Source organism: Eurytemora carolleeae, unplaced genomic scaffold, assembly GCF_000591075.1.
Source record: "Eurytemora carolleeae unplaced genomic scaffold, Eaff_2.0 scaffold1357, whole genome shotgun sequence".
In the NCBI taxonomy this organism is placed as follows: Eukaryota; Metazoa; Arthropoda; class Copepoda; order Calanoida; family Temoridae; genus Eurytemora; species Eurytemora carolleeae.
In genome coordinates, this window is record NW_019402164.1 from 34,187 (window position 1) to 61,243 (window position 27,057).

Sequence of the window (27,057 nt, forward strand, 5' to 3'; positions counted from 1 at the left end):
AACCCCCCCCCCCCTACCAAAAAAAATTATTTTGGAAAAAATACCATCGCAACCAGACTTAGGCTAGATCAAAAGGCCAAAAAATTTACTCCATCAAATTTCAAAGAAAATTTAGGTTTGAAAGTTAGAAAGGAAAGGATGCAATAACATTTTGTCCTGAAACCATACCTGCTATAAGGATATTTAACAGGTGAAATTAATACAAGATAATTGGACTGAAGGCCTAGCTTTTTAATATATATCCCTGAAATCTGTAGTCTTCGACAGCACAGTGCTGAGTTACCCAACTATGCTCCTGAAAATCAAATCATATTAGATTTATAAGCGACTCAATCCCGAAGTGAAGTTACTGAGTAAAAATCAAATAAAATTATGACTTTTATGGATTGCTTGAGGCTCCACCAAACAACTTGAAGGTTCAAGTACCGAATGTTTTATGATTTTGTTTAAAGGTTTTGTTTTATAAATAGAAATAAAGGTTCTGCTAAAACTAACCTTGATAAACCAAAGGCTGGCTCTCTTCTCTGGATCCGGTTCCAAGATACTCTCAATCAGACCCCAAGCCGTACTTGATATCTAGATTTAAACATCAAGTTCTAACAATCATGTAACAGGTACAAACATGCATTAGTATCATGATGCAATTACAAATGCAAAAACTATTTAAAGACAACACAATAATACACTAATACAAGGATAGTTGAATAAGGTGTTAGGTAGTTTCCCAAGGGCTACTTCCCAAATGTGAAATTTCCAAAGTGGCAACTTCCCAAAGGTTAGGCTCTCAGAGGCGCCGCAGGCTGCAATGGGAAACGAGCACTGGGGCTTGGGGGCCGAGCGCCGCGGCTTAAACATGCTGGGGCCGAGCGCTGCGACTAGAACAGACTTGGGAAGTTGCCGTTTGAAAAATTGCACATTTGGGAAAGTACCCGACATTGTTGAATGATACCAATTATGCCATGATACATTAATGCATTAATACAAAGACAATAAAAATAAAAATGATGATATTTATCGATAACATAATGATAGAAGGAAACATTTACAAAAGAAGAAATATTAAAATGATGATATTAAATACAATATCAATACAAGTACACAATGATTTTAATTGTTGCTCTTTTATCGATTTTTTTTCGTTGATTTTGAAAATATTTTTTTGGAGGCAATTTTTTCCAATACTAATTATCCATAAATCATGTGAAATAAATCATAAAATAAAAAATCATGAAATAAATAAATCATGTGAAGCCCCACAAATATGTTGGACCGATCGGTTCAGCCGTTTTGATGTTTATCGGTCAAAAAAACAAACAAACAGACAAAAACAAAAAAAGTTGCACCTCTAGATGTGGAGGATGAAGCTCAGCCCGAACTGTATCCGTAGCATCATAGAACGGGTTTTCTCCGTACACCAAGATGTACAGCAAAACACCTGTACATAAGTTAGTAACACAGGTAGAGGGACTGTCGTTAACAATGACAAGTGACAAGAGGAGCAATACAATTTAACAACAATACCCTCTACATATTTCAGAGGATATCGTAGTTTTTTTTTTATTTATTTTATAAGTTTTAATGTCTGAATATTTTCTTCGTTGTTTTTGAAGTATAGACGCAGAAGTCACTTAATATAGAAACCATGCTTAAAAATAATCAATTTTGAAAGGGAAGACACTGGATATATCATGCATTCTTGATCATAGAAAGCTTTTAAGGGTACCGTCGTGAATCGGATTTGCCACTCTATAACGGAGAGTCACTTAAAATTATGTCTAGCACTCTGCACTCTGCACTCTGCACTCTGCACTCTGCACTCTGCACTCTGCACTCTACACTCTGCACTCTACACTCTACACTATGCAGTCCCCGTAAGACGAGCTTTAACTAAAAAATGACAATATGGTCGTTTAATACAACCAAATACAAAAATAAACAATTCTTCTAGTAGCTCTTCTTCGTTAATAAATCTTAAGTTATGCCGGACATTGTAATATTGGAAAGGCCTTTGGCATCTCCCGTAATAAAACTAACTCAAAAGCCATGCATCTTTTAGGTAGAGAACGACATTAGTCAGTCCCTTGTTTACCAGCCAATAGACAAAATTTGAAAAGTTAAACATACTCAGACCCAGAACTTTAAAATATAAAAATTTTAGAACAAACAACATATTCTCTTTCAAATGACATGCTTCTAAAATGAACTGGGTGTTTGAAACAACCTAAACTTTTCTAATCCCTTTATCTTTGTGACCTGATGGTTTAAACCTTAGATATTTCAAACATAAACTATTTTATCTACCAGAATACATATCATAGGTCTTCTGCATTGGCTTGCAAAGAAAATTTGAGTTTGTGGCAAAAACTTAGATCTTTTACTTTGGTTCAACTAAACTTGTGTCCCATCTCTCAGCATCCCTAAAAAAAGAAATAAAAATATGTTGTCGTAAATTTCTCACCTAAAGCCCATATTTCAACTTGTGGTCCATCATAGGCATTTCCTAAAAAAATATTTATATGATTAATGTATTCAAAATCGCATTGTTCCCTTTCGTATTTGACAATTCTATTAGTAAATACAATGAGCCCTCATTGAACTAAGGAATAGGAAGACGACTATTCAGTAATTTATGTGTATTTTATGCTTATACAAAGCTGGGCAAAAATCTTGTGAAAATATGCGTATAGGCAGGCTCTCTGCTGTTCCAAAAATGTGCTTGTCAGTCGGATCGCCTCACGTACGAGGGTGCGAGAGCGTCGGGAAACCCGTCGGCCGCAGGGTGCAATTTAAACTGCAGCAGCCATTAGGGTTTCCAACACAAGTGGATTTTACTTCCGGGACCTCTAATTTCCGCGCAATTCCACACAATTCCGCACAAAGGAATTCCGATTGGAAACACTAGTAGCCGCCATAACTTGAGTCCATCAGTCGTCTTCTTTCTCCAAAGTTATATGGGTACACTGTAAAAAATCGATTTTCGTGTGAATTCAGTACAAAATAATCTTTTTAAGAAATCCACAATTTTGTCTTATTTAAATCCGCCAATTTGTTTAAACGGTACCTTTGAGAACCTCAGGTGCACAATATTCTACAGTTCCATAGAAGGTTGTGAACACATCCCCTGGTTGGAAGAAGGTGGCAGAACCAAAATCGATAATTTGAACGTTGAATCGATTATCAATGATCACATTTTCGTCCTTGATATCTCGATGCAAAATATCTTTTGAATGAAGATAATCAATTCCTAAGCAAAGTAGCTATTTTTACCCAAGACCTTGAAAAAAATAAAAGGGGGGAGGCAAATAATAAAATTTGGATTTATTTGAATGACAAAAATTAATATGCGCTCAGTTTCATTTTGTCATAAAATTAAATTATGAAATCCAATGAATGGAAGTGGGTCTAAAAAATATTTAGTTTGGCACAGGTAAAGTTGCGCATTCAAGCAGTTTGTCTGAGAAATAAAACAAGTGGTATAAAAGCCCACCTTTTTAAGTTATGCAAAAAATCAATAGTAAAAGGTTTTAAATTATGAGTCTGGAAAAATAGTTTCCTTGAACGATCTGGTTGAAGATGTGACTGGTAAGTGCCTCGTCCATAACAGGGTTCCTATCGATGAACTCGAACAGGTCCATGTCCCCATGCTTGGCCATCACCAACTGCAGATCAAACATAATTATAAGTTAAAGATATTTAAACAAGAAGTCAACATAAAAATTGGATCAGAGTAACGCCTACTTTATAAAATTATCCTTGAGATTCAACAAATATGAAAATAATAGTACGCTAACATAATTTAAATCACAGTGGTGTTTATTTCTCTTAAAATGAAAATCTTATCTTGTTGATATAGAGATCAATGCTTGTTCTCATCTTTTATGTAGTCTGCAGATTAATTTAATCTTTATTTGATATCCAGGAAAGCGTCCTCAAACCAATAAGAGTTCGTTTTCATAAACCAAACAGCCAATCAGAAACCGGAAAATTTTGCACACAATCAATGAGATGACTCTCATTAGGAACTCTTGTATTGTGTATATCGAGATCAATGCTTGAGCTCAATCCACAATTAACCTGTGTCTGTAGGAGTTTAGCTACACATACTTAATCCTTTCGGACTTTATCTGAACTAAAAATACTATATTTTACCTGAATGGAGAAATTCCTGACTGACCTGCCACCTTTCGGAATTAAAAATACTTGACTTGCCTTCCGGATTTTACAACCTGAACTAAAATAATTGACTGGTTTCCCACCTGGCAGAGTTTACCTGAACTACAAATCTTGACTTGGCTGCCACCTAACATATTTTATCTAAACTAAAAATATTTATCAGATTTTACCTGAAATAAAAATATGTGGCTGACCTAACTACTACCTAGCGGAATTGACCTAATCTGCAAATACTTGACCGATCTGCCACCTATCGGATTTTACCTGAACTACTGCTGTATTCTGAAAGACCTCTAGAACTCTGACAATATTCGGATGATTGAGTGCCATCAGTAAACTTGCCTGAACAATTCAGAAGTAGAATCATACCTTCCTAGCTAGAGTACCCGGCGTTGCCCGTGGAAAAAAATCTGTATATAAAAAAAATGTTGAAAAAAACTTTTAATTTTTTTTGTTTAGTCTATGTTACCAAAGGGTACCCATGGGTCTCCTCAAAAAAATTCAGCCCATTCGGTCCAGCCGTTTGACCGGCTAGAGGTAACATTTATAGAATGTCTTGTTTTATTATATACTAGCGAAAGGGCCCGGCGGTGCCCGTGGGAAAAAATTGAAAAAATCGAGTGTCCACAAAAAAATTGAGTCCATTCGGTCCAGCCGTTTGGCAGGCCAGAGGGAACATATATACGAATGTCTTGTTGTATTACATAGATTTATTTAAAAATTAATTACTATTTTTTTTAGAGAAGTATACTTTACCAGTTCTAACAGAAAAACCTAAAATTACCTATTTATATGCACTCCCAGGTTTGCAATACTTAAAAATATGTATTCAACAAATGTATTACATACAAACAGTGTATGTCTAACAAAAGTAGGTCTAAGCTTTTCGTCCATTATAGAAGCATAGTTTTTTTTGCAATAAAAAGTGCGCTAATTGGTAAAATATTTTTCTCATTTCAATTTTATTAAAAAATAGTAAAAAAAAATTCTTAAGGTAAAGTAAAGACACCTAGTGGAGGAAAATTGCTTGGCAATACATTTACGTATCTATAGGAAAACATACGTTTGTTAAAAACGTAAACGATTTGAAAAATTGCTTAGTATGAAATTTAAGTATTTATATGCAATATGTTGGTTTAACTCCTAGACACTTTTGAAATTTTTGCTTCCTAAATCCAAGAATGTAAGGCAAGGAAAGTTATTTCAGAAGTGTACACATCTTTTGTACTGCAGTGTACTGTCTCTGGGCGGTAATGTAAACACAAGACGGATGTCGAAGCCTGAAATGGGATCCATCTTTCACATAAAAAATCGATGAAATATTCTGGTCATAGGAAACTATTATGTGAATTATCAAAATTTTCAAAATTTAATGCTTTTAACCTCCTCGGATACTAAACGAACACTGATGCATCTATTCTTGTTTACAAATTCTGCCCAAAGAGAACTGGTTTCAATATGTACGCAGAGTATACACGACCGCAATAAACTTTCCTTGCCTTACATTCTTGCCTAGATCCAAATCCGGATCCGTAAAAATATGTGAATCTGCGGATCCAGTTCCACTGGGCAAAATATCACTTTAAAAAATGCAAACAAATTTGTTTTTGCTACAAAAAACAGAAGAAAAATAATTTGAAAATTTTTCTTCAGTTCAAAATATTTGTAAATCGTAAAGAAATATTCATGACATGGATCCATTTCCCTTTTTTCCCAGTGCGGATTCAGGATCCGGATCCGGATTCGCATTAAAATTAATTAAATGGAGGATTCTAAGCACTGTTAACCTCAAAAGGAATATATTTTCCTTGGTCCCCCATAACCCAGTTTTCAGAGAGGACTCGTTTCTTCAGAATACATTTCACCACAACCAACTCAAGGTCGACTCTTCTAAACAATACAGATAGAACACTAGGCTTTTCAAGATTTAGGGTTTTTTTCGTACACAATAACCCTGAGGCAAAAGTTTAAATGCATGCTGCGTTGAATTACAGACAAGAGAAAGACAGAGAAAAATCCTGTTCTACGCGGCTTCTGCCTCAGGGTTATTGTGAACGAAAAACCCTTAAATCTTGAAAAGACGACATCTATTATTCAATCTGTATTGTTATTAATTTATGTTCTAAACAATCAAAATTCATTAAAAATTAAAAACAGAAGGGCGACGAAAAAAAAATAACGAGCGAAAAATTCGGTAATTTTCAAAACACAATTTCAGCTAGTATTTTTATTTAACTACAGGGTGTCCCACGAAATATGAAAGTTTGTGAATAGTTCAAAATGTCTTCTTCCATTATTAGTTAAGTAGTTTAATACTAAAGAGAATGATAAAAAAATATTATATGGCAATCATATTATAGTAAAATTGATTTCAAAGTAAAATAAGTTTGAGGAAAAGATGTTTTTAACGAAACAATCTGCAAAAAGTCTTTAATATCCAATACAATATATGGAAGAAGACATTTAAAACTATTCACCAACTGTCAATTTCGTGGGACACCCTGAAACTTATTTCTAAAGAATAGAATGAAAAAGTAAATATAAAAAAATCAATGTAAGAAAAAAGAAAAAAACGAGAAAATTTTATGAAAATTTTTTAATCTTGGCAGCTAAACGAAGATCTCATTATCAGACAAAATTTAGATTTAAAAAAATTTAAAAAATTCTAAAATACTTTTCTTTTACTGAAGAGTTGGGAGATTTTCAGTAAATGCAGAACATCTGATTTAGTCCAACTGTAGAACTGTAGAACTGTAGAATTGTAAATTGGAGAATTTACCTGTAAGCTGACCAGACTGTTCCATATGCTCCTTTGCCCAATTGCACTGATAAAAGAGAATTCTTTTTTCATATATGTAAACGGTAAAGGAACCTTTTTTATTTAAATTTTTTATTTCAAGTAACTCTCTTAAATCTTTTTCCCGATCTTTAAAAGACACTTGAATGAGATTTGTCTAATTTGTGTTTCCTCTACAAAATGACGAGCACTTCTAGGCTGCAGAGACATTGGAGCAAGCAAGGTATATATAATGCTAGATTGCAATTTTAGTTGCAATCTTAGGACTCCCGCTCTCAGTTCCATGACTAATAACGCTACTCTCTACGCCACGAAGCTCCTAGTTTACTTTAGCAAGCCTTAGGGTGCCTAACCCCCTCCCTTCCCTGTAATACAACAAATTGAATCAAAATTCTCTGCCTAGTGTTGTATATTTGGTATTGTAGTCTCCCTCAAGCAAACTTTCTTCTGATAGTTCACAATCGCTCGCGGCATTCTCATCAGCTCCTAGTCGCAGCGCACAATCGTTAACTCCTAAATATACATACTTAACATTTTTATTAGCAGACAAACCCTCATTCTCTGAAATAGGGTCGACGCTCCTCGCTACAAAAATGTATCCATGGGTAAAAAGCAGTCTGCTTTGTCTCGTAGGAGGGGGACTTAACCCAGACGGATCTCTTGAATAAATATCAAATATAAATAAAATAAATCGGTTTACTGTCAACTTAAAGGGACTGTAAACATAATTTAAAAGTAACCTTTAAAATCTTTGCCTTCTATTTTATATTTGATAATTTTCGATAGTGTATTTTTCGACCAACGCAAATCCGCGATACTCCACTTCTGACCTACACTACACATCCGAGCTACTAGTACGTGGTTTAACAGCTTCTATATGGACTTGTGGTCGCAGCATCCGGCCCGCTAGCCGCGGCGCTGAGCCCCCGAGCATGCCATAGCCGCAGCGCTCGGCCCTAAAATTGTCCTAACCTAACCTAACCTTCAAATAATACAAAAATAAACAGATGGTGTAGGTCCGATATTGCAGTAGGTCGGGAAGTTAGTAGGTCAGTAGTTCGGTATGGGGGATGTTGCGTATAGACGATGTAAAATTACCATAATTTTCAACTCCAAGTTCTCTGTTAAGCGACTAGCGGATTAAGTTAAGATAAAGAAAAAAATTGACACTTTTCAATAAAGAAGCGGACAGTCCACTCTAAATGAGGAATACATGAAATTACATCAACAGCTCCTTTAAAACTTTAAGAGCCTTTTACAAGATTGTAAGAGATAGACAAATATTGAGACAAAGACATTTTAAATAAGATATATCATACTTAAAATACGAATAATAACCCTAGTGAGTCTAATTTACAACTGTCGTTACAAAAATTAGCTCTCACTTAAATATTACCATCTTAAACAACTATCAAGTAAGTTGTGTCTACTGTATAGCTGACAATGCATTGAATTGTTACAGAGTTTTCCTTCAAGTTTGAAAAAAATGTTAACTCCGTTTTAAAGAATGCTTTACTACAATTTCTTCATGGAAGGCAGGAAAGTTTTTTTCATTCATAATTCGAAAAAATATTTATAAATAAAATTATGACGCTTGTATTCTTACAGAAATAAAAAATCCTCTACTTTTAGAGGTTTTTAGATTTTTTCTCCTGAAACACTTAATTTTGTATGTTTTTGTTATATTTCATTAATAAATAATTTTTTTTAATCGTTAAGAAAGCATAATCATATGACGATACAGTGGATACATACAAATTTTGAAAGATTTGGAACATAAAATGGACATCAGAAATGTGCATAAAAATCTGAACAACTTCGTGAAATTATTTTTCTTTTAAATCAATTTTGACTTCAAAGGTAAAAATAGTTATAAAAACGTCTATATTTCCAATATTTTCATATTTTTTGAGTTTAGACCCAAACATGGTTTATTTTTGGATTTTCCGCCTTAAACTCGTTAATTTATCAACAAATTTTACGATTACAATTTTTTTTGACTCTAATCGAATCTTTTGATACCCATCACCCATTAAGTCATATTTTGACGAAAAACAATTGCGCTTCCTTTAGTTCGTTAACCAAACTTGGTGGAAAAAAACCCTGTTTGACTTGCGAGAAAAAAACGTCTTTTTTTGAAGACGTTTTTTTAAAGGGAGTGACCGGCAATGTACTGCAGATCAAACATAATTATAAGTTAAAGATATTTAAACAAGAAGTCAACATAAGAATTGGATCAGAGTAACGCCTACTTTATAAAATTATCCTTGAGATTCAACAAATATGAAAATAATAGTATGCTAACATAATTTACATCACATTGGTGTTTATTTCTCTTAAAATGAAAATCTTATCTTGTTGATATAGAGATCAATGCTTGTTCTCATCTTTTATGTAGTCATTAGTTTTCAAAACGAATACAATTAAAAATAATAGAATTCTGAATAAATAATATTATTGTTTTTAAGAATTAGTAAAAAAATAAGTATTTGAGTTTTGTATAACAATTAACAAAAAAATACAATTTATGTTAATTCTTATTATTATAAAACTTTGATTTGGACCTGTCGTCTCCAAAGTAAGATTGTTCTGTGTCTTGCCAGCTGTATCATCCTCGTCGCGAGATAACCACAGACAGTACACGGTCTCTCCACCCCTTTAAATATAAACAATAAGTTTTCAAACTTTTCGGCTCATATTCGTAACATTTTTATCTGAATTGCTACAGGTAGACCGGCTATAGGTTACATCTATTTAAAGGGAGTGACCGGCTATGTAAGGTAGTTGAACTGAGTATTCAGATTTGTGGAAAACTGCTTTCGGATTCATTTTAGAAATATAAAACTGTAAGATCTGTAAATCCTGAGTTTGAGCGCAAATTCGGCGTTCAAAACTCCTACTTTGGGGGTGGATACGTTTTCAGAATCGGGTTTTTTAAATTATTAAATAACGACGAAAAATAAAGTAAAAATTATACAGTAATCTAATTAGATGGTTAGGAACATATTTCTCAACAGAAATTTGTCAATAAATCAATGCTAAAATCGATTATTTCGTTTTCATTATTATATTGAATTTCTTTTCTTCTTTGAATTTATTCGTAGATTTCTTCAAATTCTTCAAATGTCGTTTTTTCAATAATAATTCCAGAAAAACCGCGGAACATCTTTGAATAATAAGGAACCAGAATAATGTCGTCGTTATTTAATAATTAAAAAAACTAATTCTGAAAACATAGGAGTTTTGAACGTCGAATTTGCGCTCAAGCTCAGGATTTACAGATCTTTAAAAAGTGTAATATGTCTCAAATGAATCCGAAAGAAGTTTTCCACAACACTGCATACTCAGTTCAACTACCTTACATAGCCGCTCACTCCCTTTAATAAATATATTTATGTTAGCTATAACTGTTCCAAATCGGCTGATCTTTTAAGTAACCCATTGCTACTCTGGGGGGTAACATAGGCTAAAAAATTTGAATTTTTCTTAATTTCACGGACAACGTCAAACACTTAAACTAATATGTAAAAACACTTACACTTAGTGGTTGTACAAGCAGATTATATTAGCCAATAAATCTTCCTTCCGAGGAAATTGAGATTTACGTATACTGACATACTGATTAGAAAGGGGTTACTGAGTCTTTTATCTTTTTATTTTGCTTCGCATAAAATTTTAACATGTCAAAATTGATTTTAAAAAAAATTAATTAGAAGCTTTTACTTACTTGAGATCAATTCTCTTGACTTGGTACAGTGTGGATATTTCTGTGCCATTTTTATGTTTAGCCAGCCCATAAAAACAACCTAAAAACTTGCTATTTTTCAGTCATATTGAGCTAAAACTTGCTATTTTTCAGTCATATTCAGCTAAAACGTGCTATTTTTCAGTCATATTCAGCTAAAACTTGCTATTTTTCAGTCATATTCAGCTAAAACTTTCTATTTTTCAGTCATATTTAGCTAAAACTTGCTATTTTTCAGTCATATTTAGCTAAAACTTACTATTTTTCAGTCATATTGAGCTAAAACTTTCTATTTTTCAGTCATATTGAGCTAAAACTTGCTATTTTTCAGTCATATTGAGCTAAAACTTTCTATTTTTCAGTCATATTCAGCTAAAACTTGCTATTTTTCAGTCATATTGAGCTAAAACTTGCTATTTTTCAGTCATATTCAGCTAAAACTTGCTATTTTTCAGTCATATTGAGCTAAAACTTGCTATTTTTCAGTCATATTCAGCTAAAACTTGCTATTTTTCAGTCATATTGAGCTAAAACTTGCTATTTTTTAGTTATTTTGAGCTATAACAGAAAATTAACATTTCAAAACAGTTTTCCAAAACACCTGTTTTCAGATTTTCTAAAATTAACTATACTTAAACATTTAACCATCAGTTATTGAAAAAACTTTACTTTTAGTTTTATTTTTTAAATGTCAACAATGGTTATTGTCCTTATTGATAACTTACTAGGAATCAAACAAGTTTTCTAAAAACATATTTTTCTTTCAATTAGCATATTAACAAATATTTTGTTCAACATTTTCATGGTGCTTTATAAATAGTATATTGCATTTTCTCAGAGAATTTTAGTCTAAAACAACATCAGCCCGATTAGCGCTTTTCCAAGAAACCACTTTCATTCTTGTCTCAGCTTTAGTATCCAAATCTATTAATTTCTTTAAATAGAAAGTGGAAATGTTCTGTACTATAAACACTAAACAGTAAACATGCAGCGTTTTCCACAAAGAATGCGACTTCAGACACAATATTACACAATTTATTAGATATAATAGAAGACTTGCCGAAGAAGACTTCGATGTAGAATTTATTATTCAATATATAATATATCGTTTATTCATGGTTCCCAGCAGCAATAAATCTGCTCCTTACTTTGACAGATCATTAAATACTCGATAAATAAAACTAAGGCAGGAGATCAAATATGATCTTGGTACATAGCAGGTAAAAATTGTAAATTATAAAAACCATTCCCCCACCCTCTCTTCAAAAGTAATATTTTCCTAATATATTTAGCATGTTTGGGCGGACTTGGGGAAAGTAAATGATTTTTTAGGGTAAAACGAATTATTCAAAAAGGGGGAAGAAACTTGCCGGTTGTTGTCCATTATTCAACTCCAGATTTTCATGAATCATACATCCCTACATCCCTCCCTTCAAAATGTATTTACGATTCCTTGTGGGTAACCCTAGCCTTGTACAAAAACAAACTTGTACTGTAAAACCAAAGAGAATAGAGTATATATTAGAGTGGAATTTAGAAAATCCCCAGGTATGATTTTTTTCAGTCCCTTCCAGCCTGAAAGGGAGTTCAAAGTGTACAAATAATGTAAATGTTCACAAATTATATGCGGTAAAGTACATTAATACAGTATGTTCCCTAGACTATCCATTTCAATTTTGAATTGTTTAAAGCTGTTAAATAAACTTTATAATGAATTCGGTGAATAAAAAAACATCATTTGATTTATAGATATAACGGAAAATCATCGTTTGTAAAGTGAATAATTTGGTTTTCTTTTAATATTAATTTTAGATTTTCTATAAAATGATGTTCCAGGGCCCAAACGGTTATATAGCGCAAATATGTAAAGTACACCTGCAGTATGGAAACAGTACAACAAAATGGCCGTTTTACACTTTTTTCTAGTAAATTCCACTCTAATATATATTCTATTCTCTTTATGTAAAACCTGTGGGTAGAGAACAGGATAAGTCATCAAAACTTTTCTCCTCAGAAGCAAACAGATTTCTATCCTAAAATATAAAGAAACTGTTGTTGCTATTTCATGCAACCAATCACGTTTCACAACGATCCTCTCTTAAAACCGTTGTCTGGCCAAAAATAATATCTTCTAAAAATTGATTATGTTCTTTTATATTCGCAGTGTATCGAGCATATTACTCTTTAAATGAAGATTTAATTGAAATTACATAGAATATCCTATAAATGCTTAAAATTTCAATCTGAAAATTTTTGAATCGTTTCAAGTTAAAAGTTTAAAATATGATTTGAGATCAAGTACATCTGACAATAATTTTTTGTTAGTACAATGAGACCCATAAAACTGTGGAATAGGAAGAAAAATGTTTGACTCAATGTATAATTTTAATAGTTAAATCAACATGAATAAGACATTGTCTTGACTGCATAATTTTCTTGCTACTGGCACACATTATTTACTCTTTAGCAAAATCAGATTAAGAAACATGATTTTGATCAAATGTCAATTTTTTCTTATTTGCTTTTAATAAGTCTTTTTGATTAACAAATGTTGAAACAATCCGGATACCTTGAGTTTCCTCCTTGAGCGCTCCAAGCTTCTCTCTGTGCGTAATCTTGGTTTTCTGGTTGAACTGAGAGAACCCCGTGAGATGGGTGGGGTATCCTTGTGTTCAAAAATACATTAGTACAGGGTAACTCCCAAACACAGTGTTCATAAGTTTGAAAGATATGCATCAAGTGTGTTGACCGGGTGGTTCTTAAAGTGTCCAAACTCGCGCCGCTGCCATTAATTTTACCTCACCAACTTAATTTTTTTTGTAGACCAAATTTAATGAATTTGACCGCGTCGTTGACCTACATGCTGCAGCTAAAATTTGAACCACCGATTCACAGTTTAGGGAATTGAATTGGTGATATAAATTTGAACCGGTGGTAGACAGTTCAAATTTATTAATTCAGCCTGAACCGGCGCACAAACGAACTGGTTCAATTCCTTTTTGCTGAAGTTCTAAGCTATGTTGCATTTAGCTTAGTTGCATTTTGTGAAAATCAATTAAAAAATGTTGAGTAGGTTTAACAAAACAAATAGCATACTTATATTTATCCGGATGAAATTTAATAATTATACTTTCAAGAAAAGTTCATTTATATAAAAATAAACTATGAATGTAGAAAATAAGATCAAATAATGTTTTATTAATCAAGAAAATTATTACACAGGGTTTTAAAAAAAGTCTATTTAAATTACTCTAAATTTTATTTATTTTTTATGTCTGAGACCTACAAGTTGGGACAGCTGCTAACTTGTATTAAATTTGGGTGCAGATCCGAGAACTTTGAAAATCCAAACAGTATTGCAACCCGAGACTGGCGGGCCTTGTTCAACAGTTGTGAAGACATATCAATAGTCTTCTTTCATGTTTACTTTGGGCTTATTCGGACTCTTCACAAAACAAACTTAAGCAAATTAATGCCATATTTATAACCAGTAATCATTACTTATCTTCTTTCAAGTTAGTGGGTCTTAGCTCCCAACAAGTTTCCAGAGCCCGCGATTTAAAAGCTTTGGCTTGAGTCGTAATTCATTAAACCCAGCTTTAAGACCCATTCTTAAACCCAACTCTGACAACAGTTTGTGTCACGTGATTGACAGCTGCGAGCTCTTAGACTCGACTTACGGAGTAAGGCCCAATGAAAATAAAACCGACCTTGGTTGGTTTTAGTGGAGAATAAGGCTCGTCGAGTCTTGTTCTCATCAAACCCCGGAGCGCGCCATTTCCAACCATGAAAATCCGTCAAATACAGTAATAAACCAATTTTATTAACTCAACTCTGTGAAAAATTAGATGCATTTTAAATCTAAAAGCCTGAGTCGTAAACGGCCGAACGACAGCTTAGACCTGAGTCGTATTTTCTTGAATGTTATAAATCGTCGGCTCTGTAAACCTTAAAGATGATCTCCTAATGCCTTGACATAAAGAAATTTTCTTTAGAGGGGAGACATTTTCTCCTCACACAAGAGGAAAACGAAAAACCCAACTTTTAAGACACAGCTTCAGAACTTGAGGGTAAATTCAGTATTAAATGGTATTTTGAGTACTTGGCTACTGTTTTGGCAAACACAAATCTCACAGTAATTCTAAAGGTAGTGTAAAAGTGTTGTACAGCCTTGATTGGTATAAAAATGTTTTTACAATGCCTGATGCTTGTGAAAACACACTGAAAAATTCCGGGTTTTGAGGGTTTTAAGAATGAAGTATAAAACTGACGCTTTTGCATTTTCGCCACAAAACAACTTCATAAAACCAAATATCCACATCTAAAGATGCATTTTTTATCATCATGTTATGCTTTTTTACCTCGTCAGTTAGATCTAAAAAAGACGTTTTTTTAAAGACCCTGTGCATATTATTATCAGATTAGACCAGATCAATTCCGATCAAATCCAATCAGATCAAATAAGATAAAATTGGACAAAATCAGATCAAATCAGATCAAATCAAAGCAAACCCAATCATACCTGGTCAAGCTAAATCAATTCAGATCAGACCAGATTAAATCAAATCCTACACACTGCTTTTACCTGGCCGTGCGCTGGAGTGGACGTGAACATATCCATAGTAAGTTTGACCGGGGTTTTCAGAGCCGGTCTCTTAAAAACCGGTGACCGGTCAATTTCCTGGCTTCCAGGATACTCAAAACTGGTCCTAAACGGTCAAGTTTGACAAATTATACATGCATTAGCCTATACAATAATAATGGTTAGGTTTCACTTAATAATTTTACATTGTGAAGATTTTCTTAAAATTATGAATGTAATAAATATTGTAATAAACCCAATATTTTGTAAACCTGATCATACCTGTATATATGTCTTATGTCTTATTCTCGGATAAAACAGGAGTATATATTTTCAATGAAGTGAGTTTTGATGCTCTGGTTAACATTTTAAATAAGAAATCAACGGGCATTATTTTTCGGTTCTTAAATTCTGCGCATACAACTTGGATATTATTGTTTTTAGTTTTTAGTTATTATTAGCATTTGTAATGATCTTTTGAATATTTTTTAAATTTGAGGAATATTATGAAAAATTCCTTCTTTGGTTGAGACTAATCAGTTTAATGGACACCACTTACATTCATTAAGTGAATTGAAAGGTTTCATGTAAATATTTTATTTTATATAAATTAGTTTTGTTCAAATGAATGTTAATATTTGAGATAGAATGAAAATAAAAAAATTAAGGTTTCCTGGACAAACTAATGCATACATTATATTAGTTTTTTCTCTCATCAAAATTTTGAAAATAATACCTTTCTTCTCAAATGAATAAATTGATTAAAAAAGACATAATTTTGAGGAAACCCTTCATCTATAGATTTACTTACTCAAGACAACTATTTCATAATTTAAAGTAACTCAATTTGAAAAGGGGCATATTTGCATAGAGGGTCACTTGAAATTATGCTTACTGTCCCTTTTAAAAAATTGGTTGGGGGGGGGGGGGGTGTTTAAAGTTCCAATCTGGAACTAAGTTGATAACAATATAATCACCAGATCCTTTAAATCGTGATTTACGTGATTTATGTGTGAAGAAAACTAAAATTACAGAATTTTGTTTTCACTTTAATACAATTTCAAATTTCCAAAATTGATATTTTTTTTGAGCTGTAAAAATTCTGTTAAAAAATTTGTTTTTGTAAGTTTAATTGAGGTTTTAAGGTGCTAAGGCACGCGGGTGTTATGCCTAATGATTCAAACAAAACATAGAAAAATATCCCTTTGAATTTTTAAAATTTGGTGATGGTGATTGGTGATGGACCAAACCTCTGTAGAGTAAAAAATAGATGTTAGTTCCACATTTCTTGAAAATATATTTCGGTCTGGGTTAACCCTCGTTAGTTTTTGAGATGGATTCTGTCAGGAAGATTAACTGAACTTGAATTATGATATCAGCCTCCCTCTCTACTACTTCTAATATGGAGATAGTGATGTGCATTAAGCTGGTTCGTTTTCCCACTAAATCTTCTGTTCAAAGGCATAGTGTAGAAACTAAAAACTAGGGGGGGAAATATTCTCAGCACTTGCTTTACTTACATTGACATTAAAGAGAGATTGACTGAAAACCAGAGAAAGAAAATAATATGGAAAAAATTGTGATCACAGAAGATATCCTTCCCTCCTCTACTGTAGAGGATACATGAGAGCAAGTTGTATCTCGGTTGCTAGATACTGACGAATAAAGAGAGTGTTGTATCTGGATTGATACTTACTTGAGCATAAAGAGTTGTATAAGGATTGATACCAACTTTAGAATAGTGATGTATCTAGATTGACAGATACTGACAAATACAAAGAGGCTTGTATTTTGATTAATACATACTTTGGAATAAAGAAGGTCATACCTGGATTGGTACTGACTTAAAGAACTATTTGAGTAAGGCATTTGTTACATGAAATCTGTGAATATAAAAAATAATTCTGTTTTTAAGATGTGTAAAGTTTCTTTTTTAGTGCTGTTCTTGATAATTCGTCTCCTAACTACAAAAGGAAAAATAAATTTTAGAATTGCGGATATTTATATCAATACTTGAGCTACCCTTTTTAGTTTTTATTAATCTCAAGATTAATTTAATCTTGAGTTTGTATCCTGTATAGTATGTAAAATTCAACCAGTTTAGTGCAGTGCATGCAGAATCCTGAATACCCAATCAGAAGCTGGGAAAATGAAATTTTACGTGCCATTTAATGAGAGAACTCTCATTGGTCAGATTTGGGTGGGATATCCAGAAGAAAGGAAAAGAGCGGATTAAGAAGGATATTAAAAGTATAAAATTGGATATTCAGATTAAGCGAGCGGAATTGGGGGTATCCAATTTATAAGTTCCCAGCTCAGATGTCAGAACTTTTGTATTGTTAATCATTTCAGAAAGTTAAAGATTTACCCCTTAAGTACTTCTCCCTGGACAAAGTGAACAAGCAAAGTCATAAAAGTTGGCTCTTAGCCAATAAGAGATCGATTAAAATATAAGTGAACTGTTCAACAACTATTTATCAAATAAGATTTATAGTATACTCGATTAAGATCACAAACAAGTTCCATTGAACTAAAAACAGTTGTATCTAAAAACTGGCACTTGAAATGTTTTCTAATAACTATCTTTATGAACCCCCAAAAATGTAAAAACATTTTATGTCCTGAATTCTATTAAAAGTATAAACGTAATTCTAAACAATTTCTATAATTGCATTACTATACATTTATTAAACTTTAAAATTTATTTAGTATTCGCCCTGTATTCTGGGAATCACTAATCCCTGCTCGTATTCTTTCTGCTTTGTTTACTATTGATATTTCAGAGCCTATGACTATTATTTTATTATGTTCTTCTTTTTTATGTTTTATTTAATCTTCTTCTATTTATCCATTTAAAATTAAATTTACAGTCCTCGATATAAATTTAAAATTCCGAAGTACTTTATTATTATTAGTGTTCCAACCTTCGTGCAGATTATAAATATCATCAACAGAAAATTTTAGATAAATTTCAATTAATGGCTAATCCGATTTTTTTAAAAACATAAATCTAAAATGATTAAATAAATCATGGATGAAAAGTACAACTAGAGAAAATCTATTACTTTACATATCCAGGGATTATAAATATCATCAAGAAAAAAATCTATTCACAAGTATCCAATTACTTAATGGCCATTTTAAAGAAACAAAAGTTTTAAGATTTCCTGGAAAAAAACTACAAACAGGGGAAATCTAACAAAGATAACATTTGTCAGAAAACTTAACATTTCTATAAATCTTATGAAATATTAACTATAGACGAAAGCGTCGCAAAATAATCAATTACTATTGTTTGTAATATCTGAAGGATTTGTTTGGAATTGAGTTGATTATTTTACGATCTGAGTCGAATGTTTCAACTTTCTGAATTTGTATGAACGTTACGTTCTTCAGAATTTGCTTCTTATAGACGCAACAGATAAAGTAAGATTAGTAGCGATCAAAAGCGCTCATTTTTGGCCGTAATCTATACCCCTTTTATTTTTCGCGAACACTCCCTTTAACAATTAGTTTTAAAAGGATAATGTCGTAAAATGTCTTACGCCACGCTTTAAACGACGTTTTTGAGAACAACTGTCATTTACAGACAAACTTAAGAGATCAAAACCCCAAACAGATGATCACTTCATCTTATTGTAGTATTCAAAAATGACATCTAAAAATATTTTAGTTTTAAAAAATGATCTTATTTTTATAATCTATTCTGTTAACTGTTCTGAATGAGCTGATATTATAACTGTATATAATAAAATCACCTGACTGGATTTGGTGAATTCAGCAAACAGTTCTCAACACTAATACTAATTTCTTCCAAGGGGGCACACCCTGAAAAAATTCCGTTTTTACATAATAAAAAATCCAAAAAGTTAAATTTTTAAATTTTAATTGATCTATCTAAAAAAAATTCTAAAAATTTTCCTAATTTTTTTTCGGTGTTCCATGTTGATTAATGTTTTGACTAGACGATAGGAATGCAACCTAATTTAATTTTGCTTAATAAACACTCATTCACTGCTTTCAGGGGTCAATAATTTTAACGTTTAACATACAGGGTGTCCGAAATAAAAAGTAGGTTGAGGCTGCAGTGCTAATTTTTGCATTTAAAAGTCTTGGACCCAAGATATAACTTTTAAAAAACCCTTTGTTATGGGAAACCCAGTTTTAGCAATTTCAACGTTTTATATAATCTTTATTTTTCATTACTGGTAAATAATAAATATAACCAATAAATTTCAACAAACAACAAACATGGAGGGGCCCTGAACTGGCGGAGAACAACACGGCGGACCGGGACATATCCCACCCCTTGAAACAAGATGTAACTCACCAAGATCATGTTCCTCCTCCCCTTGATCCTCTAAGAGAGCTTGATCTTCAGATAGTTCAGTGCACAGGGATAGTTCCTCACAACCTAGATCCTCCTCAGTTCTTAACAGAGCAGGGGTTAATATATTCATACAATATGTTGAAAGAACGGTATATGCGACTCAAACTATATTGTCTAATCCCTAATTATTTGAAACCAGATATTGTAAAACTAAATTATGTCAAACTTTTCATCTTCCAGAATTCATAATTTGAATAATCCCAAGTCTACAACAGAAGTCTGAACTTTTGAACTCTGAATATGGGATAAAGCTTTGATCTATATATTATACAGATATAAGGACTAATCTAATTCCTTATGGTGGTGATACCCTGTCCACATTGGATATCGAGATCATGATTAAGGAAACTCCACACAAAACATCCGGCCTCAGGTTGCAAAGATGGTTAGGAAAATTAAGAGTGTGAGTTGAGTGTTCAGTTTCTTTGTTTCATATTTTCTACTTTCATAACAAAATATGTTTAGACATGTCCTACTCATATTAGAATATGTTCAGACATGTCCTACTCATATTAGAATATGTTCAGACATGTCCTACTCATATTAGAATATGTCCTATATGTCCTACTCATATTAGAATATGTCCTGTATGTTCTATTTATATTAGAATATGTCCTGAATGTCCTACCTAAGTTAGAATATGTCCTATATGTCCTAATCAAATTTGAATATGTCCTTTATGTCCTAGAATTCACTTTATTACTAAAAGAATATTTTACATTTCATATTTTTAAATTTAAGAGCGTACTGTCCTAATCTTAGTCCTACCCGTCCTAGTCCCACCCGTCCTTCTCCTACCCGTCCTTCTCTTACCTGTTTTACCCCTACCTGTCCTAATTCTACCTGTCATACCCGTACCTGTTCTACCCATACCTGTTCTACCCATACCTGTTCTACCCCTACCTGTTCTACCCCTGCCTGTCCTAAATTTACCTGTCCTAATTCTACCTGTCCTAATTTTACCTGTCCTACCCCTACCTGTCCTACTTCTAACTGTTCTATTTTAAGCTGTTCTACTTCTCCCTGTCCTTATTCTAAATTCTCTTCGATTTCCCATGGTGGTGATATCCTTCAGAGATGATTTTTATGCATTTGTCCTCAACTTTGTAAGTGCCCACATTGTATATCAAGATCAAGATTAAGGAAACTCCAAACAAACAATCCGGCCTCAAGTTGCAAAGATGGTTAAGAAAAACGATGAACAACCCTACCTACTCCAGCCTGTCCAACTTAATCCTGATCTACTTCTACCTGATCTACTCCTAACTGATCTATTTCTACCTGATCTACTTATACCTGATCTACTCCTAACTGATCTACTTCTACCTGATCTACTCCTACCTGTCCAACTTAATCCTGATCTACTTCTACCCGATCTACTTCTACCCAATCTACTTCTACCCGATCTACTTCTACCTGATCTACTTCTACCCGATCTACTTCTACCCGTTCTACTTCTACCCGATCTACTTCTACCCGATCTACTCCTACCTGATCTACTCTTAACTGATGTACTTCTACCTGATCTACTCTTAACTGATGTACTTCTACCTGATCTACTCCTACATTATATAATCCTACCTGATCTGCTCCTACCTGTCCTACCTTTTCATGGTCTACTCCTACCTGATCTACTCCAACCTGATCTACTCCTACCTGATCTACTCCTACCTGATCTACTCCTACCTGATCTACTCCTACCTGATCTACTCCTAACTGATCTACTCCTACCTGATCTACTCCTATCTGATCTATTCCTTCCTGATCTATTCCTACCTGATCTACTCCTACCTCATCTACTCCTACCTCATCTACTCCTACCTAATCTACTCCTACCTCATCTACTCCTACCTCATCTATTCCTTCCTGATCTATTCCTTCCTGATCTATTCCTTCCTGATCTATTCCTACCTGATCTGCTTCTACCTGATCTATTCCTTCCTGATCTATTCCTACATGATCTACTCCTACCTGGTCTACTCCTAGTCCTACCTGTCGCAACTCGGAACATCAAACTCATCATAGAATCCTGGAAGTACAGACTCTATCTTATTCCCATGCAACTCCCCAGGTCTATATCCTAGTACTAAACCACTCAACCCTTGGTCACAATCCTGAAAGAAAATTCAAAATCAAAATTGATAAAATGTCAAATATTTCAAATAATGGACATTTAATCTAAATTGGGGGCCCTAAAATTCAACATAAATCAAAATGGTGGACCTTAAATTCAACATAAATCAAAACGGTGGCCCTTAAATTCAACATAAATCAAAACGGTGGACCTAAAATTCAACATAAATCAAAATGGTGGACCTTAAATTCAACATAAATCAAAAATGGTGGACCTTAAATTAAACATAAATCAAAATGGTGGACCTTAAATTAAACATAAATCAAAATGGTGGACCTAAAATTAAAATGGCTGAATTAAAAATTGTGAACCTTAAACTACAAATGGCGGATCTATAAAATCAAAATGGTGAACCTTGTACTAAAAATGTAGAAATCAAAATGGCGAATATGAGAAAATCTGACCTGAATAATCCCTTTTCCATCGAGAAGAATAAGTCCTGACAAGGTTGAATAGACCCAAACTGTGATAGAACAAGATGGAACAATTTCCGCTGAGTATTCAACAGCTGATCCCAGCTCATCCCGGGATATAATTACAGATATTGGGAAATAAAGATCGTCTTCGGTCTTCCCTGTACAAGCTTCCTTGATAACACTACCAGGGGCTAGACCTAAAAATCATAATTATTTTTACGTATAAATATTGGAAAAATGTTTGTTTTTTTACGAGGTTTGCATGTCACAATTTTAACAAAAGCTCCGTCAACGTTTTTCTGGACCTTCCCGCTAATTATTGATTAGTTTGATTGATTAAGGATTATTTAACACCTTAACTAAACAAATACCATATCAAGAACAGTGGCACACTACTGCACCCTTTCCATTTGTCATGATCGACTATAAATCGTTGAAATCCACATTATTTAGAAATCCTCTGTTGAGTTGCATTCCCCAGTCCTAGCGAACCACTGAAGTGTTTTGTTCCGCATTATAATGGTGGCCACTGTATTGAAAAATTGTTTTAATACTTGACCTGGGAGATTGAGAACAGGAATAAGAGTTTGTATTTGTTCTCCCAAACATGTTGTAATCTTCTGCTGAAATATATTTTCTGCTTCCTCGTCCATATTCGTGATCAGTCCTTAAATATATTCATAATTTTATCATCAACAACAAATCAATTATGGAAGTTGCAAAAGTTAAAATTCGAAAATTACATAGGTAAAAGAAGAAAGAGAGCGGATTAACAAGGAAATTTAAAGTGTCCACATTGAACGTTCAGATTAAGCGATCGGTATTGAAGGTATGGTATCCAATAAGTTTTCAGCTCAGCTCACCCAAAACGGATACAGAGTGTCCCACGAAACATGAAAGTAGCAAGACGACTTAAAAGTCGTCTTTGAAGATTGAATTTTTTGTGATATTAGGTCGTCAACCTACTTTAACATTTATGATTCTTGACACAAAACCAACACATCTCTCCTAGCATTTCAAAAATGTTTTCTGCCTTTTTAATGCTATTTATTATTGCAAACTATTTCAAAGATCATAGACGACCTTCAAATCGTCTTGCTTCTGTCTTGTTTTGTCGGAAACTATGTATTTATTTTGCTGTAAACAGATCCATTGCTAGCTGTAAAGTTGTTTGTAAAACTTAAATTTCCCATTTTTTAAAACATGGAAGAAAGATGTTCCTTGGACCTCCGGTTACGTCCTGCAGCTTTTCTGCCAGGAAGAAACCAAGATTAGACCATAAAGAGAATATCATTTATTTTAAGTGACCCTCCATTTAAAAAGGGACATACCCAATACAGAATGGTACCACTGAAACCTTTATCTGATAAATTATGTGGAAGAGATGGCCGTGTTTAAACATCCTGTATCCTGTTCATTCTTTATTTTAAAGGTACCATTGTAAATTAGACATGGGATTTTATAAAGGGAAGGTCACTTAAAATTACATCTATATTATACAGTCCCTTTAATCAAGAATAATTACCTTGTGAGTCTATATCAATATGTCCGACAGTTTTATGAAGAACCTCTAGGAAGACGAGGATCCTGGTTGGGTCCTCCAGAATCCTCGTAGACATACTCACGGTCAGGGTCGTCTTCGATGCCGTCATCAGGGTTACCACCTCACCGTTATAACTCAATGTATCACCTGATCATCGGATTTTTATAAAAAAAATTAGCATTTAAAAAATAAACAATTCACCATTCTATTATGTTGGATAATCATGTTAACAATATTTGACCGGAAAGCATTATCTTATTGATGACTAGAGTTGGACATCGTTTATGTGAACAAACGAAATTTTTCAAAACGAACAAAATTCAGTTGTTCAGAAAATTAACAACGATTTAACAACTAATAGGATCGTTTTGAAGAAACGATCGTTTTTACTGATCAAACGTTTTTTTCGAACGAATTAGTCAAAAAACGATGGTTATTACTGACTGATTAAACGATATTTTCAAACGAACTTCTGAAAACACTATAGCTTAACAGAACGAACAATTATTTCCAACAAACTTTTGCAAACGATCGTTTTTTTTACTGAACAAACAATTTTATTGACCCTCTCGCTTTCTACTTTATTTGTAATGTCAAATATCTGTAACTCGCGATATTCTTGAACTGTCATTGTTTACCAGATCCTTGAGAGCAAGTTGAACAAAAGCATCACTTTAAAATACGTAAACAATCTCTTTAATTAAGGCTCAGGTGGACCTAATATTACCTGTATCTGTATCCAGGCCAAGTTGTTCTATAGTTTGGTGTTTATGTTTACTACTAGTCTCAATATACTCCCAGAGACTGACATAGAGGGCTAATATTTAGAGATAGGCAGTAGCAAATTTCACAATTGTCTATTTTAAACATTTTCATTTTTTACAGTAAACAGCAAAATCTTGACCAACACCAAAACCAACTCAACCCCAATGCCAATACCAATTCTAATACAAATAACAAAAATAATAAAAAACAACCAATACAAGTACCAATGCCAATACAAATAAAAACAACAATTTACCGGTATCAATTTCAAACCCAATATAAAAACAAACACCAAAACCAAAACCAGTACCAAAACCAATACCAAAACCAACTCACATAACAAACCAACTCCCATACCAAAACCAACTGAAACCCAATGTCAATACCAATTCTAATAGCAATAACAAAAACATAAAAAAAAAACAATACAAGTGCCGATACAAAAAACAATAAAAATAACAATATACCAGTAATAATAATAAAACCAACCAATAGCAATACCCAATACTTAACACTAACCAATGCCCAATACCAATGCCCAATACCAATGCCCAATACCAATGCCCAATGCCCATACCAATACCAATACCAATACAAATATCATTACCATTACCAATACCAATACCAATACCAATACCAATACCAATACCAATACCAATACCAATACCAATACAAATACCAATACCAATACCAATAACAGTACCCATACCCATACCCATACCCATACCAATACCAATACCAATACCAATACCAATACCAATACCAATACCAAAACCAAAACCAAAACCAAAACCAAAACCAAAACCAAAACCAAAACCAAAACCAAAACCAAAACCAAAACCAAAACCAAAACCAAAANAAATCCCAGCTCTGATTACCACTAATACCAACACCAATACCAATACCAATACCAATACCAAAACCAATAACAATACCAATAGGCATGGGGCCTAAAACCATTATTTCCGACAGAAATGTTATTTAAAAAAAACCCGCCGACTCCTACTTTTAAAATTTTAATTGGCGATTTCAGATATTGTGTTGGCTTGAAAAAGCTGAATCACTGAATTAATTAATTTGTGAGGGAAATTTTATATTTTATGGAAATAAAAAAGCAATATTATTTTTAATGTTGAACCCCTGCCTTATTTTCTTATCCTTCTCTTCAACTTGAAGTAGTTGACGGAAGATACTGTTTGAGATTAGAACCTCTCCGCTCCCACTAGACGATATGATAGCCCAGGCCTTGTTAGGGTTGTTGAATATCCTTAACAAGATTTTTGTATTTAAAGAAAATATTGACGAAATTATAGTTTTAATTTCAACTGACCCTCCATTTAAAAGACGGGCACAACGGTATCCTTTAAAACATGTATCTAACAAACAAGATTGAAAATATTCTCGTTTACAAACTTAAAACAGTGCTAATTCTGATATTTTCTTCCATTGTTTCTGAAACAAAAATTCGCAAGTCACGTTTAAAGAGATTCCACAGTTGAAAATAACCAATTTACAAATTTGATAAAACAAGGCTATTAAAATGTTAAGGTTTCTTTTGTGAATCAAACAAGACAATCTACAAATGGAGGGTCCAATAAATGAACGTATAAAATCCCTTTAATTAAAGAGTGCCGCCAGGGATTCACAAAAATACATTATTAACCCTGAATTAGAGCAAGGAAAGAGTAAGTATGGAGTTATCTTTTTCTTTGAGTTAATTTTGAGATTTGTTATCAGTTTAAATTAAAAAATTTGTCTTGTAAATTTTAAAACTGTACCTAATGAAACTACTTAACTAACTAATCCTTGACAAAGTTCTAGATAAAAAGTAACGATAAAATCCTAAACTATTATATTTTTACATTTAAAATATCGCGAATTATCGTAAGTGTCAAAATTGGCTCGATTTATAAAATAAGAAAACTATGAAAATCTGAATATGCATACAATAAATTTGTTTTCAATCTATGTAGATATTGTCAGCTAATTCGTCTGCATATGCAGGCATTGAATTTTAAATCAGTCTCTCATTGGTTGAGTCAGAACCAATCAGAGGCCAATCTAAGACTCAGATTTTACAAAAGCTTGGGTTTATGTTAGGTCGGGCTTTTCTTAAAAAATCCCAGCTCTGATTACCACTGTATGGCCTACCTAACACCTCTGGCCCCTTGGGTGAGAAAGCTAAGATTAGCAAGATGATCCTGACTCCTAGACCCCAACATTGCAGGGGAGTAAGATCTAAATATAAAATTATAATTATAATACAGGATGTCCCAAAAAAACAGCTTTACAAATCCACCGTCATGAACTATTTAATACCAATATAAATACGGACCAAAAAAGCGATTTAGTATAATTAAGTAATTAACTAAAGCCATTAGGTCAATATTTACCACATTTATTATTTATTTTTTTTTATTATAATTTTGATTCGATTCTTTGAGTTTGTTTTATTTGCACACACCTTCCTTTTTGCCCTTTTCTTCATTGCGTTTGAACTAATTGACCGATA

General features: G+C 33.0%; 1 protein-coding gene across 4 annotated transcripts in view; it reads right to left on the minus strand.

Annotated features, from left to right (window-relative positions):
• Positions 1–29: 29 nt before the first annotated feature.
• Positions 30–27,057, minus strand: part of LOC111718047 (PAS domain-containing serine/threonine-protein kinase) — a 29,420-nt gene continuing 2,392 nt past the window's right edge. For all 4 annotated transcript variants that reach the window (XM_023493531.1, XM_023493530.1, XM_023493532.1 and 1 more), the window contains 24 exons: positions 26,697–26,783; positions 25,690–25,812; positions 24,508–24,584; positions 23,763–23,927; positions 22,797–22,904; positions 22,226–22,434; positions 21,680–21,801; positions 19,628–19,728; positions 19,056–19,125; positions 15,301–15,424; positions 13,285–13,380; positions 12,685–12,748; positions 10,698–10,776; positions 9,535–9,626; positions 7,370–7,483; positions 6,953–6,998; positions 5,961–6,063; positions 4,438–4,515; positions 3,554–3,659; positions 3,062–3,244; positions 2,459–2,500; positions 1,344–1,435; positions 496–576; positions 30–295 (listed from right to left, as the gene is read on the minus strand). In XM_023493531.1, coding sequence (XP_023349299.1) covers positions 224–295; positions 496–576; positions 1,344–1,435; positions 2,459–2,500; positions 3,062–3,244; positions 3,554–3,659; positions 4,438–4,515; positions 5,961–6,063; positions 6,953–6,998; positions 7,370–7,483; positions 9,535–9,626; positions 10,698–10,776; positions 12,685–12,748; positions 13,285–13,380; positions 15,301–15,424; positions 19,056–19,125; positions 19,628–19,728; positions 21,680–21,801; positions 22,226–22,434; positions 22,797–22,904; positions 23,763–23,927; positions 24,508–24,584; positions 25,690–25,812; positions 26,697–26,783 — 2,434 coding nt within the window. In that variant the 3' untranslated portion in view covers positions 30–223. The remainder of the gene's footprint in view (positions 296–495; positions 577–1,343; positions 1,436–2,458; positions 2,501–3,061; positions 3,245–3,553; positions 3,660–4,437; positions 4,516–5,960; positions 6,064–6,952; positions 6,999–7,369; positions 7,484–9,534; positions 9,627–10,697; positions 10,777–12,684; positions 12,749–13,284; positions 13,381–15,300; positions 15,425–19,055; positions 19,126–19,627; positions 19,729–21,679; positions 21,802–22,225; positions 22,435–22,796; positions 22,905–23,762; positions 23,928–24,507; positions 24,585–25,689; positions 25,813–26,696; positions 26,784–27,057) is intronic.